At 38.4% G+C, this 18,390-nt stretch overlaps 1 protein-coding gene across 1 annotated transcript in view; it reads right to left on the reverse strand.

Annotated features, from left to right (window-relative positions):
- The window catches only part of LOC145946704 (dynein axonemal heavy chain 7-like), a 200,218-nt gene that overhangs the window by 33,751 nt on the left and 148,077 nt on the right, over positions 1-18,390 (reverse strand). Inside the window, exon 16 of the mRNA XM_083056463.1 lies at positions 797-1,060. Coding sequence (XP_082912589.1) covers positions 797-1,060 — 264 coding nt within the window. The remainder of the gene's footprint in view (positions 1-796; positions 1,061-18,390) is intronic.

Here is an 18,390-nt window from a genome sequence, read left to right on the forward strand (position 1 = left end):
TCTCACGATTACCATGATTTTCAGGGTTAATTCTTAAAAGAAAATTCTCTTTATGTGTATTCTATATACAAAAATCACAAATAAAAACAAATATCTTGTTCTACATAGCTGCAGAACTCGTGGGCCCACCCTTGGCATGCAATGCATTGTATCTAGCCTTCGATTGATGTTGAGTACAAATTATTGCAAAAGATGCAACTACATCCTTTTTTTCTTCTAAAAATAAAATGTTTTCTTGCTTTTTTTATTATTTCATTTTTTAATCTTATATTTTTTGTACCCGATTTTGCCCCACACATAGATACCCGGTTTTGCCCCAACACGGCGGCTGTATATTCCGACGTAAAAGAAACGATGAAAATAATGTGATTTGTACTTTCTAATATGTACAGAATTCAGTTCTGCATTTATCAAAATAGATGCTTTGTAGAGAAAAAGTCCACGACGATTTGATTGTTGTTCCGATATCGATCTTTTTTGTTTCGAAAACTTCAAACTTCTCTCAAAAAAGAAGTATCGTGTATATGTGGACACGGTTCATCTCAGAATAATAATGGCATTAATTTATAACTAATAACATGAATAGGCCACAAATGACAATACTTATCACGAAGTAATAGAGGTACCCGGTTTGACCCGACTTTCCCCTACATATATTACAATAATGATGTAAATTACATTAATAAAAAATTAAGGAGACTTTATAAATAAAATCTAATATTATATATATTATATTATATTTGCTTATATTTGCTAATATTATATTATATTTGCTATTACGAGCAGTTTGACATACCTCGAAGTCAAAATCGATTTTGTCGATTGGTATCTTGTACTTTCTGGCATAATTTTGAGCAATCGCAGTGAGGAATGCGTGCGCAAATGAGAATCCGGATATCCAAAATGACGTTGGTTGTCCATGATCTAACCAGCTTTGCAGCATCTCAAGTCTTTTTATGAGATCATTTACGAAACTTGGCAGTCGCTTCAAGCTAGGATAGGCGCATGCTTTAGTCCAATTGAGAGGAATTTTCGCGGTAAGCATATTGTTGGCCATTTCCTGTCATATTAACACACACACACATATATATATATATACTATATATATCTATATATATGTATATGGGGCATTCCACGCCAAATCAACGACTTTTTTCCCTGATCATTTTTGATTTGCTTCATTTTTAAATGTTTTTATATCCATTGAAAGTAGCTTCCATGAATTTTTTTAGATTTTTATCTTTATCGATTTCCGAGTTACACATTTAAAAAAAAATTGATTTTAACAATTTTCGAAAATTTTAAATATTTATAACTTGAAGAAAAATAAAAATATTGTCATTAATAAGGTAGTCATTTTTTTGTCTTTGAATGTATTTTTCGAAAAAAATATTGAAAAAAAAATGTAATAGTGTTTTAATCAATTTTAACCGAAATTATTTTTTTTCCTCAATGAGACCCCTTCAATTTTTTTTCAAAAAAATGTATATCATTTTAGATTAAAAACTAGAACTTAAAAACAAAATTTTTGAGCAATTGGCAAAAAGGGGATTCAAATATTTTCGATTTTTTAAGACTACTTTTCGATTTTTTTTTTCAGAAATCGCACTTTTTGGTGTTTCACACAACTCTGATTTAAAAAATAAATCTTTACAAAATTAACAAGCACTTATCTTAAAGTTTTAAGGGTTTTAAGGGTCAGGAAAAAAGAAAATTCCAATATTTTTAATTTTTTTTAACATATTGGAATTTTCGTTTTTCCTGACCCTTTAATACTTCGAAATGAATGCCTATTAATTTTGTAAATACTTATTTTTTAAATCAGAGTGGTGTAAAACACCAAAAAGTGCGATTTTTGAAAAAAAAATCGAAAAATAGTCTTAAAAAACCGAAAATATTAATAAATCCCCTCTTCGCCAATAGCTCAAAAATTTTGTTTTTAAGTCTAGAATGATATACATTTTTCTTGAAAAAAATCGAAGGGATCTCATTGAGGAAAAAAAATAATTTCGGTTAAAATTGATTAAAACACTATTAAATTTTTTTTTAATTTTTTCAATATTTTTTTCGAAAAATACATTCAAAGACAAAAAAATGACCACCTTATCAATGACAATATTTTTATTTTTCTTCAAGTAATAAATATTTGAAATTTTCGGAAATTGATAAAGATAAAAATCTAAAAAAATTCATGGAAGCTACTTTCAATGAATACAAAAACATAAAAAAAAATTAAGCAAATCAAAAATGGTCGGGGAAAAAAGTCGTTAATTTGGCGTGGAATGCCCCATATATAAATATGCATACATACATATACATACAATACATACATACATACATACATACATATACATATATACATATACAGGGTGTCCCGGGAGGAAAGGTCACTACTCTAGGAGGTGATAGTATCGGTCATTTTAAGCAAGAAAGTTCATATAAACGAGTGTCCTGTTCCGAACGATATCCGAGATCATTTAAATTTAGTGCGCAATATTATTACGTCTGAAGTCAGTTGATTGTTGATATTGGTTGCGTTGCAAAATTCATTGCCAGTACTGGAAATCTATAGTTCACATACTACAGATTTTCAGTACTGGCAATGAATTTTAAAACATAACTGTCGTAGAAGTGTTATTAAAAATGCCGAAGTGTTATTAAAATTTATTATAACTAAAAAATATTATCTTTTTATGTATTAAAAACTTTATTGGTTAAAAGTAGGGTGCCAAGTTCACATAGGAGTAAAAAATGTGTCATTTGAACAATAAATTAAAAACAGTACGTAGTATCTCTTTCTTATCAGTAATTTTGCCACTGTACATTCAATAGCTCTATCTCGGAAATCGTTCGGAAAAGGACACTCGTTTATATGAACTTTTTTGCTTAAAATGACCGAAACTATCACCTCCTAAAATCGTGACCTGTGCTCCCGGGACACCCTGTATATACATATAACATATAACATATATAAACACACACACACACACAGGCGCTCCCGCACACTATAAACAGGGTGAATAAGAAAGGTTGCAACTTTTAATTTTACTAAATTAATTTTACTAAAACTATGCATTTAAAAAAATGTTCCACACAAAAGTTGTAGGGTTTTAAATGACGCATTACATTGCAATAACATGTATATATAATCTTGAATAACGTTGTTCAAAACATATAAAGATTATCTTGAAACTTTTAAATAAAAATGCTTACTTTTATCTTTTATTGTATATTCATATAGCTTCGAGAGCTTTTTCCACTATTATATAATGTTATTATAAGGCACTATAATAACAAAACACTATAATATTATTTTATTAGGTAATGTTCGATTATGGAATTTGAAAGTTACAATATCGTCGCCATTAGCATTACCCAAGATGTATCGTGCAACTTCCACGCGGTACATTTATGCAATAAAAATTGAAGTTTTCATTAATAAATGTTAAAGTGATCTTTACATGACCTTAACAATGATATGCAAGAATATATTAACATTGTATGTGTTACGTCCAGACTCAAGGAAGGAAGAGTCGAAAGGAAGGACGTAACTAAATTTATCTCGAACGACGGCAGACTATCCGTCTGTTCGACCCGAACGAACGTGCTTAGGCCCAAATAGGTCAACGACCGGGAAGATCGCTCTTACTCTATTTAAAGGGCCGTTCGCTCGGTGGTCCCTTTTCGGCAAGAGAATCTAATCTCTTTTGCTCGGGATGGGACCTTGTGCGATCCTGGATTACGGGAATGGAAGTAACGAGATCAGGTCTATTAATTAAAGAGTATTAGGCCTCATATTAAAACAATTAATTTATTTTACTTTTAAAGAACGAGAAAAGAAGAATTAAGTTCATAAGCATCATATTATACTTATACATTATTATTATTATTATTTATTCTAATTGTGTACTTCTCTTAGTCGGAAAAAAAAAGAAATAGATGCTCGTGTGTATGAGTGAGTGATTGTGTATAGATCACGGGTGATACATAGATACGGAGGTCTTCAATCGGGGCAGAAAGGGGAAAGAGTTATTGTTTAAATTTTAGGGTCCCGATTGGTGGTTACAATAATTTAAACGATAATAGATATATAAAAATTGTGTCCATGTGTGTGCGTGTGAGAGAGAATGCTAGTTTATGAGAGTTCGGTAATTTCGACGGAGGAGGGGAAAAGGAAGGCGCGGAGGATATCGACGATTCCGATGAAGAGCAGTTCATGAGAATTGTAGCGGGAAGTCTTCCCGGCACCCTCATCCCTATGTTTACCCCTATCCATCCCAACCCTATCGGAGAATCCGGATGGATAGGGGTAAACATAGGGATGGATAGGGGTAAACATAGGGATGAGGGTGCCGGGAAGACTTCCCGCTACAATTCTCATGAACTGCTCTTCATCGGAATCGTCTGGCCCGCAGGTGTAAACACCTTCGGGGAGAGGGAGCTCTAGTATAAGGAAATTAGAAAGGAGCCATCTATAACATTCATCTTCGTGTTGGAATGGAATTTGCTCGATGTGTCTCCTGAAAAAGGAGTAGGCCTCGTTATAAATGAAGGGGATTTCTACTACCTCTTGACAAGTGCAACAAGGAGAGGGAGGGTGGTTTCGAGGTGCAGAAGATGGAATGTGCGATGGCTCTGGAGAGGAAATCAGAGGGTCAAGGGGAGTGTCAGGGTTCCTATTTCTGCTGTGTTTATTTATTATATGAATGTGTTCTGTAATTAAGCGCTCTAATAGTTCCTGGGTTGGACTATCGTCCGGGAATGAATCGTCGGGCCGTAGCCCGAGCCACTTCTTGCCTCAGGCGTCGATTCCGACGATGTCGCGCATGCTTTGCTCCAGCTCTCGAAGTCCGCTTTCTTAAGTCGTCCACTAAGAATGACGAACGATAAGAAAAATCGATCGAGGCGATGGAGTGCAATTTCGAAATAATTCTTGTAATACTATTCTCTTTCCATTCTGTCGTTATTAATTCTATTTCTTATTCTTTGCGCTTGTAGGATTTTAGAGAGAGAGAGAGAGAGGAGAGAGAGAGAGAGAGAGAGAGAGAGAGAGAGAGAGAGAGAGAGAGAGAGAGAGAGAGAGAGAGAGACTGGATAATGTTGAGTAGGGGAAAGGTATGGGAAACGGTATCACGAATCTCGCCGTTATTACGAGAGATCCTGAGTGATTTTTCGGGATGGATGAAATCACGGATCTCGCCGTTATCACGAGAAATCCTGAGTGATTTTTCGGGATGGATGAAATCACGGATCTCGCCGTTATCACGGGAAATCCTGAGTGATTTTTCGGGATGGATGAAATCACGGATTTCGCCATTATCACGGGAAATCCTGAGTGATTTTTCGGGATGGATGAAATCACGGATCTCGCCGTTATCACGAGAAATCCTGAGTGACTTTTCGGGATGGATGAAATCACGGATCTCGCCGTTATCACGGGAAATCCTGAGTGATTTTTCGGGATGGATGAAATCACGGATCTCGCCGTTATCACGAGAAATCCTGAGTGATTTTTCGGGATGGATGAAATCACGGATCTCGCCGTTATCACGGGAAATCCTGAGTGATTTTCGGGGTGGAAGAGAGAGGGAGAAGAAGGTTTAGGGTTGGATATGATAGGACTTCCTCAAAAGGAGATAAAGAAGATGGCTTTATCTTAAATCCAAGAATTATTTTGATACGGAGTGAAAATTGTACTTTATGTTTTTCCCTTTTTATATACATATATGTGTGTCTTGACTTACTGTTAGTAGAGTGCGTTGTTAATAATGGCTGCAGGGTTCTAGTCTGGTTGTGTGGTCTTCCGGACTTCCACTATGTTCTTTCACTTGCACTCTAACGAACGTCGGAATTTGAGTTGAAAGCGGATTTCGAAATTGAAAGTATATAAAAGTCCGAAGAGTCTAAATACGAGCTCGGATAGCTTGTGCACGGCAAACTGCGCTCGAAAGTTCGGATTAAAATCTACTCTCTCGAGGGATATCGCGGGTATATAAACCTTCTTGCTCCTCCTCTCCATTGGTTTATTAACATTTCCTGACGAATAGGAAATTTTTCAATGACGCCCTTTAGGTCCCGGAGGCGTCTCTTTTAATTTTACAATTACTACGATTGGTTAGGGCTTTTGTTTAGGACTCTAGGTTTCGACCAATGGAGAATTTGTTGTAGTCAAGTGAGGTTGATATTTTTATTACCCTCTCGAATTTATCTCAGGCAGATATCGCGTAACGACGATTTGTCAGGCGAGAATTGTTTAGGTTCGGTTATCGTTGTTAGTCTTTCTTTTAAATTTTTATTAGTTTTCGAGTGTTGGTTTCGCTTAGAGAACTGTCGACTATAGTTTAACTTCTTAAAATATAATGAGTTATAGTTTGAATTTTATGAGTTGATCTGTTTGTTTCTTAAGTTCTGTATTTACTCTTTACTTTTACGATGGAACTGTCTCGGAATATGTTTGTCTCGCCTGTCAGATTGTCGGTTTATCTGTGCGTCTGCGATATTTAAAATATCGCCTTGCGTTCTCCGAAAGAAAAGAATCGTGGAGTCCACAGGACGTAACGATTCGTTACTATTATTATTAAACTATCTCTGTGTATGTTTTCCTCGCTTATCAGATCACAGTTTATTAGTGCAGCTGCAATATTTCGAATATCGCCTTGCATTCTCCGAAAGAAAAGAATCGTGAAGTCCACAGGACGTAACATATGTAATGCGTCACTTAAAATTGTATAACTTGTATAAAATATTTTTTTAAGTGCGTAATTTTTAAAATCCCTAAAAACTTACCTTTTCAAAAAAGGTAAAAAAGAGTCGCCAAGTACACGCGCGTCAGTGAGAAATTAAAGTTACGAACCCATATAGAATTGTATAATTAAAGCGCTTCCGATTGTGCAAATCTAAATTGAATCGTACTAACAAAAATAATGATATCAAAAATTGCACCAAGTGAGAAACTTGAAAGTAGAAACTTGTACAAGTGAAAAATTAATGATAATACAAAAAAATTAAAAATTAATAGAAAAATTAAAAATTAATAGAAAAATTAAAAATTAATAGAAAAATTAAAAATTAAAAATTTAAGCAAAAATTAAAAATTAATACTTAAAAAAAAATAAAAAATTTTTATTATAAAAAATTTTAATTATTAAGAAACTTCATCAAAATAAATCAAGATAAAGAGGTGAAACTGGTGGTGCATGAATTCCTACGCTCTCAGGTAAAATTTTTTTTCTAGAGGTATCCATGCACTTCCGAAGCGCTGGAACACTTGTATTGCACACCATGGAGACTGGATAGAAAAATAACGTAAGTGCGTACCTTTTGTATTCACTAAATTACGAGATAGAAAATATTTAAGGTTTTCAGTTGACTCACTTAATAAAAATATTTATTTAAAACAAAGTTGACTTGTCGATTACGTTGTAATAATCAAGAAGATACGACAGTTATGATTAATCTATATGACGGAAACATATTTCATTCTGTAACACTAAATACTGTAACAAATCATATACATAAAAAAAATTGTCGAGACGTCACGGTGGACTTATACATATGTATACATATGTATGCAATTACGGATTTACGATTTACTATTGGGATTATTGGTAAATAGATTTATTATTCAGACTATTTTTAGAGCATACCATTATATCAATTGTAGAGTGCTGCTAATGTCGCAAAGCGCTGTTAAGTATAATCTTGTTGTTGGAAATTATAAACGTACAAGAATTAATCTATGTACAATATATGTGTACAGATATGTAAGCTGACATTAATTTCCTAAATAAAATGTGCACAGATATGTAAGCTGACATTAGTTTCTTAAATTAAAAAATTTGATCTTTGTATATCGTAGTTAATAGTAGGAATACTATGCCGGTTCTAACTCAGGTCCTCCGAGGGGTGACGCGGGGTGGGGAAGGGGGGGGGTTCTCCGCGGCGAGGGAGTCTGACGTCACGCGGGGCGGGGGGGATCTCGGTGGCGAGGGAGATGACGTCACGCGGGGCGGGGGCGCTTATCGCTGTGTGGGAGACGCTTATCGCGTATTGTTTTTCATAAACAAAACAGCGTATTGTATTACTTTGAATTATCTAACATGTTTTATTATAAACAAAACACCACAAAGTGAGCACCGATATTCGGCCGCCCTCGCGGTACTTCCCCTCCCCTCCCCCATAAGGCGACGCGCTTTGGCGGTACTTCCACCCTCCCCCTCCCATGCCCATAAGGCTGCGACGTTTCTTCCTCAATGTTTAGGAAGAATTCTTTTGCGATAATTTTGCCGACATTCGGCCGCCCTCGCGGTACCTTCCCCTCTCCTCCTCCATCTGAGGGGATCTTGGGAGGTCGCGCTTATCGCAATGAACACGTCGGGACGTGTTTTTTTCGCGGTAAAAGACCGTGTTTGCATTACGCGCCGATATTCGGCAGCCTTTGCGGTACCTTTCCCCTCCCCCTAAGCGGGATTCTTTCTCATTGTTTAGGGAGCGCCGATGTCCGGCCGCTTGAATTTTTATAAACAAAAATGAGCGCCGATGTCCGGCCGCTTTGTGTCAAAAGCGATAACGCGATGAAGAGAGATCACCTTTCTGATATGTAATTAAACAATCCGTTAATCATGAAGAGGGGAAGAAATGATTAGACGAAATATAATAAGGACTGCTGCCACTTCAGACCATAGTACGTGATTTGAAAGTGCATAGCTCGGTTGAAAAAGTATAGCAGTTACTTTCTTGTGTCAAAATTGTGCAGTAATGTGTAAAAAATGGAAAATAATAATTTCGAGGCAATATTAGACGAGTCGTCTGATGAAGATGTGATTGTCATTGAAAATGGAGAAGAGGCCTTTGAGAATAATGAGGCCATTGAGGAAGATGAAGACATGTATACAGATGTCGAAGAAGTGGACAAGGAAGAAGTTATGAACATAGAAGAAGAATCATCCGATGATGATGATGATAATATAAGAATTTTAGAAGACTCCGATTATGATAGTGAGTGTAGTGCGGACCTTACTGAACAAAAACAAGTGCGGGTTCTAAAACGAGCTGATATCCACGATATTGACGAACTACAAAAAATGTGTTGCATTTGTTTTTATTATGAAGCTAATAACGACAAATTTTGCACAGCATGTTTTTTGCGAGTCAATGACTTATTTTCACGTGCTAGTGCTGTGCGGAAACACGATACTGAAAGATACATTTTACTTTTGGGAGATAGATGCTGCGAATGTCGATTATCAGTGTCTCAAATAGTATCGTGCAGTCTGTGCCCTATTTGCAGACAATAAACTGTTTAAAAATTAAAACACTTAAAGTGAGAACTCTGAAAGTGAAGATGGCGTCTCAGGAAAGATTGAAGAACATTCCAGTGACTTCGATGGTGCATTATTTAAGAAATCGCGAATTTGATGTGCAAAAACCTCAAGCAAGAGATGTGACCCATTTTCTGCAATATCATGAAAGGAAATTAATAAGAACTGGCGTATGTAACTGCGTCGTATCATCTAAACACAGCCGAATCGCGTGTTTTCAGCGTCGATATCAAGAGTTATTGCATTTTTTAAGTGGACAAATGAAAGTTTGTATTGGCCGAATGGATATGACATTGCCACCATTGCCACCATTGCTATTGCCATCCAAATCAGATGTGTTGCCAGAACATAATATTCCGGATGCGGACCTAGAAAACGATGAGTTGGATGTGAGGGGACCGAGATTATATTGTAAGTACTCATTTTAAATAAATTAAAAATATAAATAAAAATATATAATTATTAATTAAAAATATAAAAAAATTTTTTGTTATGCAGAAACCGCATCCACCTCGCCATGCCGCCGCCGTCGCACCTCGCCATGCCGCCGCCGATCGCACCTCCGCTTGCCGCCCCACCGCCCGGCGACCTTGCCGCCTCGCGATCTATCCGCCGCCGTCGCCCATCGCGACCCCCCAGCGCCTCGCAGCCGCCGCTTCATAGCAGCCGACGCATTTTTTTATTTACGTATATTTTATTTTCATTCATATTTTTTATTATATTTTAAATTCTATACTCTTTAAATTTTTATATTCTTATATTTTAAATTCTATACTCTTTAAATTTTTATATTCTTATATTATTCCTTTTATATTATATTTAATATCAATTATTTGATATATTATTTTTATATATTCAATTTTTTTCTTATATTCAGACACACATATATTACACGCATATATGATTAAAAATTATTAATATTAAAAGAAAAATATATATTTATTCTAGAATAAGACGTCCTTCTCCCTCATCGTGACATTATTTAAATTATTAAAAATTATTATTAAAATATTAGTAGAATTAAATTCTCTCTGCTTCGCGTACGCCTCACGCTCTCCTAAAGCGTTTGCTCTCTCGCGGTCCCTAGCGTCGCGCTATCTTTCTCTTTCATGTACCTCGCCGAGCCATCTCTTTCTTCTCTCGCGCGTCATCTCTCGCGCTCTTCGCCGCTACATCTCTCTCTCTCGCGCGCTATCTCTAGTAAACGCTTCACGCTCTCTCTTCTAAGCGCTCTCGTGGTCCTTTTCGAGGGTATAAACAAAACAGTATGACAGTGAGCGCAGGCAGCTCGAATTTATAAACAAATATTTATCACTATGGTATTCCTTTGTGGAAATTTTGAGATGGAGCTGAAGCTTATGGAGAGCGGGTCTATCTCAGCAACGTTCGTCATAAAGTCTCGAACAGTCAACGTGTCAAAGCGTGAAAAAAAAGTGTAAAACAGTTTTTAAAAAATGGAATTTATTGGAGAGATATTTGGGCGGCGCTTCTTTGAACCTCTAATTACGGGGATATTCCGGAATGTCCCTTTCCTGGGGACACCATATATATTTCGGGAGGAGTTTGAAGGAAGACGATTCATTGAATGTGTTGTAAGGGCCATATTCTGCCTCTTCGCTATGCCGGTAAGGCTTATTATTATATACATATATATTAATTTTTTTATTTTTATTTATTTAATTTTTGTTTTTAATTTAATTTTCTTATATTTGTTTTTATTAATTATTAATGATATTAATATTTTTTCCAGAGCTTTATGATGTCTGACGTTCAAATTGATGGCTTTGTGAATGTAGAAAGAAGGAGAGATGTGAGGTACTGGCGGCGGGTGGATCGTGAACTTCATGATTGGTTGTGGGGTGACCTCCCCGAACAAAACAATAATCATTTCGATTATGGGGATCGCTTCAACTTGAGACCAATGTTTGGGGAGGAGCCATATCCAGAGGATGAAGATTGGAATTGGTATGTGTCTTTCTTGTAATAAATTAAAATATTAATATGTAAATAATAATATATTTAATATATAATTTGTTGTAGAAGAAGCCCTACCCGGCTGCCCCCACCGCTGCCACCATCGCGCCGCTACATATATATGTATATATATATTTTATATCATTATTAATAACCATATATTTTTTATTATATGTATATATTTTAAATATAAATTTTTAATTTTAATAACACACACACACACAATTATCAATATTACACATACTCATTTTAAGAATAAAAATTATTTTAAATATTAAAAAATATATAGTTTATTTTAGAATAATTCCTCTTTCCATCTATATTAAGAATATTATTATAAAAGAATTATTACATATTAATATTATTATAAAAGAATTATATATTAATATTAATAAAATATTATTAAAAATTCTCTCTCGCGAACACCTCGCGCTCTCCTTCGCTTCATCATCTCTCGCAACATCTCTCTCTCATGCATATACGCCTCTCTTGCAATATCTCGCTCGCGTGCGCCTCGCGCTCTCTCTTTCTCTCCTAAGCGCTATCTCTCTAGCAATCCCTAACCTCGCGCTATCTCTCTCTCTCTTTCATGTTTCTCGCTGCGACATCTCTCTTGCAGTCCCTAGCCTTCGCGATCCCTAGCCTCGCAGTCCTTAGCCTCGCAGTCCCTAGCCTCTCGGTCCCTAGCCTCGCGATCCCTAGCCTCTCGGTCCCTAGCCTCTCAGTCCCTAGCCTCTCGGTCTCTAGCCTCTCGGTCTCTGGCGTCACGTTCCCCCTTCCCCGCATGACGTCATCCCCCGCAAGGACCAAGCAACTATTGGGAGCTGTATGTATAAGAGCTAGGGAACTGTTTACGGATGGGAGAGTGTGGATTGGAAATGCGTGCAAAGAAATTACATCATAATTTAAACTTAAACTCTTATTCTTTTACATATTTTTTTCTTACATATTATGAACTAAAAACTAAAGCTGCCAGCTCACAATCGACGAGTTGATGTTTATTGAAGGCGTCGCTAGCGTGTATTACATTTAATACTTCTTTATTATCCTTTACAGTAGACGCGATATTTGAAAATTGTGTAAACTTGATATCGACTGTCCCGATAATTTTAACCAATCGATCAAAAGTTACATCGATGCATGGATCGAGATCGAACATACGGTGTAAGTCGATTCGATCATCATCATGCGTACATTTGAAGATTCAAGACTTATTAACTTGGTGTCGTTAATCGTACGAACTCGCACTGTGAGCAGTCCAACGCTTATAAAACTGTAGACATCTTTAGAGTCGTTTCGAAGCAGATTCTGAATATTGTGACGTTGCTCGTAGAGTCCCTTCCACGCTTCGAGAGATAGTATCAGTTCCTTTCCTCGATGATCTCCTATGGCGATTTCCACGTAACTCGGTGGATCCACTTTGATACCAATTTCGAGGAATTTGAATTCGGTAGCTGTCAATGCATATCGTTTGCATAGTATACGAACCGCATGAGGTTTTAATGAAAAGCTGTAAAAATAAAATTAGTTTAAAAAATAAAACAATTTGTAAAAATATAGACATAAAAATAGAAAAATAAAAAAAAGTTAAATTTACTTGTCGCATTTGTTCTCAAACGATGGAGTTTCATCACAATTCGGTATGTAATTATTCACATGTCTGCCGGAGCCGCTGCTTCTTTCGGTGGAGTACATTTTTTTCTACGTTATTAAAGTGAAACCACCAGTACGAACGGTTAACGCGACACTGATCGTATAAAAAAATTAATCGAGTGCTGTACATGACGCTTATTTTTAAAAGTAGTGGGGTAAATGTGGTGGGAGATTAATGCGCTATGAAATTTAGGAGAAGGGGAAACGGCGCTCGGATAAAAAGAATTCTTAGAAACGATTCGTGAGAAAAGGATTGGGGAAGGGGAATAAGAGATAAAACACATTAATGTTTAAATATTTTATTTTTTCAAATCTTGCAATTCTTTCTGGCGTTGCGACCACCAGTTAAATATTTTGAATACATTTTGTAATGCGCAATTCTTAACATGTTTTCCACATCGCGTAGTGTTTTTAACATTTAGATTATTTAGAGACTCGATATCGTCGTAATCAGCATCCAAGGTCTCAATAATGAAACCGTTTCCCGTATCATCCAATATATTGGCTAACCATTCTCGCTTTTCAAGTCCTTTTACATATACGAGAATGGATTCTTCTTCTTCTTCTTCATGTGGTCCACCAACGATAGCTGTTGTAATCAAACGCTGAGCCATGCTATATGGAACGTTTCCATCTTTCCATTGTAATCCATGATGATTTTGAGTCAACCATGAGGATTGGTGTCTCTCCGATTTTATGAGCACACCCCATGGTACAGGACATGCGAAAAAATAATGTGATAAAATAAATCCTCTTCTCAGGATTGCCGCTTCCTTTACAATGAATCGTTTATTGAGGATAAACCCCTGTAGATCCACAAACGTTGGTACGGACATGACGAAATCTCTCTCCCTCTCTTCGATGTATCAGTTAAAAAAGAAGAATGACAACCATCTCATAACACTTTGATTTATATTCTGCTATGCTTCCCCCTCTCTAAATTGTTGGTGCATTTAGGTGATTTTGCACACAACGTTGGTCAACGGGTTGTACTGGATCACGCGATCATGTATGATGAGACAGTACGCAGAGGTATTCATCGGTATGTTTTCCTTACACTCAAATTCCAATCTCATCCACGGTTGCGCTCTTGATCGATTCGTTTTGTCGAGAACAATCGATGATTACGAATGGGCCGTTACGTAGAAACATTGAGACGGTGAGACTCGACTCGAGATACTCGTATCCGTAATAGTTTTTGCAGAAACGCGCATACGTGTCGTACAGAATCGACCATCTGTTTTTATCGAAGTCCAGATTTATGTCGTCGTACGGATAACATTCCGAGTTCAGATAGAGTTTCACATTGGTCAATTTGCAATCGTCGAATCGACTCATATCCTCAGACATGACATTCTTCCGGCCTGTCTGCAGAGCAAAGATAACGTATCGTGGTTTCTCCAGCTGAGTTGCGGTTTTAATGGCCCAGGAATGCTTGGTTGTACGCTGCAATAGCGGAAACTCATACAGATCCCACGAGCGAAAATCCATGCTGAGGTAGCGTCCGCTTTCCAGAGCGCGCAGCATAGACAGCTTCTTAATCTCGCTCAACAACACATGTGGCATTCGCCATTGTATCTTGAATATGTTGATCACAGGCTCCAGTGTCGAATCTCCAACCAGACAATTGTTGTCGTTGCGCGATCGTATTAAGATCAACTCATGACGAGCGTTAATCACCACTCGTCTGTAATCCTCGCAAAATCCCAATAACATGTAGAGCGGCACGCAAAAATTGAAGTTTCCATTCACAGTAGTCGGATCACTCCAGCTGGCGTTTCTCATAATCACGCTTCTATCGGATGATATCGTTACATAGTTTTTGAGCATACTTGTTATTCCCACGTTTCTGTTGCCATCAATCTCCACGCCATCGAGTTCATATCGAATCTCATCAAACATGAATGGGACGCAATTATTTCCCAGTATCACATCAGATCCTTCGGCTGGTCTATTTATCTTTAATTCTCCTTCGATGTATAGAAAACTGTCAAACGGCAACGTATACAGATCCTGTTGTTGTATGGGTATTCTTATCTCATCACTGTGTCCGAACGTGGTGTTGGCGAACGGGTTGTACGTGTGAGTCTCGATTTTGACGATGGGATCGTCGAAGATTGGCTCTTCCCCGATGTTGAGGATGTCGGTCATTGTTCAGATATTTCGCACCGCGAATCCCAAAGATTGTAAAAACGCAACGTTTGATGCGTTCAGTTTCTTTTTCTTGGCGCAACCGGATGATTGAATATTAGCTAATGTTGATGTTGTTGTTGTTGTCGCTGGCTCCGTAAAGATTGTGTTATCTCTCGTGTCTTTCGATCCGTTCAACACGAGCATCTCATACGCCGCACACGTACGTTATCACTGTCGTCGTCGTACGTGCAATCTAATGGTGATCTCTTCTCCTCGAAAATCGAGCAATCGTCTGTCCTGGTCGACAACGCGTAACGTTAAATCCGTAATGCTCCGCGCGATGATCGGCAAGTAAATGATGTGCGCCGGTGTTTCCGATATCTTATATCCTGGTGGTACCCTCGGTGAAAATTCATGTATCGTATGAACGAGTTTGCCGTTGCTGTACGCGCCCGCGGTCACGTTACACTCTACGCGGATAATGTTCACGTTGATAATGTTCATCGGCATGTCCGACTCGTACCATTTTCGCGGCTGCAGTATACGGTTCGAGAATCCCAGCAGCGATCCAATGTTGTTAGGCTTGTTAAAATTCATTCTGTAGGCGCATTTGATCTCACGCCTCATCATATTGTAATTAGCGCGGAGCACTATCGGGTATTCTTCATCTTCAAAGTCACCATTGTCAATGTGTTTTTTATCGTCATCACGAACAGCGTGTCGCGGACGTTTTCGTGAAATTGCATGTTTCAAAAACTCATGTATCGCTTGCAGCTCGTACGATCCCTCGGGAATCGTAATTTCCGCGTCATCTTTGCCAAAGTAAAATTTATTATTCGAGGAATTCACGTTCGATATCGTGTGATAAGTCTCAAAATCCGCTAGACCGAGTTCGTATTCATCGTCGCTCAAATCTATGGCGAGAAAGTAGTTTGCCGCGAGGACGCTACTCTTTCCAGTCAGCGTGAATGTTGTAGACATATAGGCAAAACTGTTTAACGAATACTGAGTTAAATAATGCAATGTCCGTATTTAAATTCACGTGTATCGACCGTTCGGAGAAACTGCAAACACAATTGTCCACAGATGCTCTGATCATAAGTTTGAACAGGTGTGTAATTATATTGTATCTTTGTCACATTTAAATATCGCACCAATTCATTCGGTGGTCGAAGATTGCCAAAACTGTCGAAATATATAGCGCGATTCCTCCTCTTTGCGTACGCCACCCAATGAGTACCTGATCCTTTAGCGTTATCCAAATTTATGATCCCGCTCTCGTTTTGATATATACCACCGATCGGTAGCGAATCACGCATGAAAACACCTCTAAAATACGGAATGTGCATACGTTTTGCCAGTTGTAGCAATTGTATGTTGGTAGTTAGGCATTTTTAGCGTCTCTTTGACGTTTTTTTTCCCCTTTTTTCTCGTTGAAACTCCTCGTTCGTGTTTGTATGGAGCGAGATACAATCCGTGACCTTCCATGGCGCGATTGTGACGTAGCATCTCTTGCAACTGACGTTGTGCAGCTTTTCCGTCGTTCACCATCTTTGCTACACCAGCCGCTCCACCAATCATGAATCCAAGCGCGCCCAACATTGGTAGAATTGGCAATATGCCACCGCGTTTCGATACCGGAAGTATCCGTTTTTTCGTCATCTTTTTCTTTGTCTTAGTCTTCGTCGTCGTCTTCAGGCCCATACCGAGCTTCGTCTTGATTTTCATCGCTGCCCAGACAGCTGTGGCGGCGGCTCTTTCACCGAGAGTCGAATCTCTCGCAATGATACGAGTTCGCGCTTTGTCGGCGAGTACCTTATCCGCCACGTGTTTCTCGGTGAGATCGTTGCTCCGAGAGTACGCAATATCGTGTTCACGGCACGCCGTGTCCAATGGGTTGATACCTCGATCGCCTCTGGCTAATCGCTTTTGTAGCCGCGTGCCCAGACCACAAAACTGATAGCCGGGGATATGGAATTCGATTGGAAGTGCGTTTATTGCGTGATTTAATCGCGTCCTCTACCTATATTTTCGCTGACATTCGCTGCAATCCTTTATCATCGGCGCTGGACCGTCGATGTGCGTTCGCTGCCACGGTCGATTGTAATGTTCGAAACAGCGGCGACAGGCCTGAATCTCTGGATCCGCCTTTATGTGTTCCGGAAGCTTGTCCCACACATAGTGGATGTGATTTTCACATTGCAGTAAAACTGCTTTTGGCACAAATTGCAGCTGTTCGGCGCTTAAACCGTGAATATCGGAGGCACTTGTTAGCAGAACAAACATTTTTTCGTTACTGAGCGATTCGTGGTTCCGCGCAGCTTTAAATAGGCAAGCGTTCGATTCAATAGGGGAGTGGGAAAATGAGATTCGTGCGACAACCTTTGATGATACGCGTGACGAATTGCGACGACAGATTACGCTCGGTGGGGGACAACGCGGAGATGCGCAGACATGGTACGATGTTGCCGACTACTATACGCGCGATCGTATGCGGCTCCTCGAATTGCGGTAAAACTAACGTCTTGATTAGTTTGATAGAAAGCCCGCACGGTGTTTGCTTCGAAAACGTGTACGTGTACTCAAAGTCACTGCAACAGCCGAAATATCGGTATCTAGAGAATTTGTTGACGTCGATCGAAGAAATCGGCTACTTTACATTCTCCAATAACAGTGACGTCATTCCACCGAGCGAGGCATGTCCAAACTCGATTTTCATCTTTGATGACATGGCGTGTGATAAGCAAGATACGATAAGAGAGTACTTTTCAATGGAACGCCACTCGAACGTTGATTGCTTCTATCTCTGTCAGATGTACGCGAGAATACCAAAACATCTTATACGCGACACCGCGAACTTACTGATCTTGTTTAAACAGGACGGTACCAACTTGAAACACGTGTACAACGATCATGTGAATACCGACATGTCGTACGAAGATTTCAGTAAATTATGTCGTATTTGTTGGCAACAAAAGTATGGATTCCTAGTGATAGACAAGGACAGCTTGCTTACAAACGGGCAATACAGAAAAGGATTTAACGAGTTTGCGGTACCGCAAAACGATTAGTCGCTGCCGATATTCTGTCGCGAAGAGTGAAACGCGAGCACTCTGCAGACATGGCTGATAACATTCGCGAGCGTGAAAAGATTGCGAAGGAAATTGTGAAAACGAGCGAATCGATCCGTAAGAAACATCGTGCTTTGAAGACTGGTAAGATCGATGACGATATCGCAGTCAAGACTCACTTTAAACCTATTATCGAACCACTACAAAAGATTGTCGACAACGCGAGCTTGATCGCAGTG

Source organism: Prenolepis imparis, unplaced genomic scaffold (genome assembly GCF_030444845.1).
Source record: "Prenolepis imparis isolate NDT839.2.m4 unplaced genomic scaffold, iyPreImpa1.0 SCAF_18, whole genome shotgun sequence".
NCBI classification, from domain to species: domain Eukaryota; kingdom Metazoa; phylum Arthropoda; class Insecta; order Hymenoptera; family Formicidae; genus Prenolepis; species Prenolepis imparis.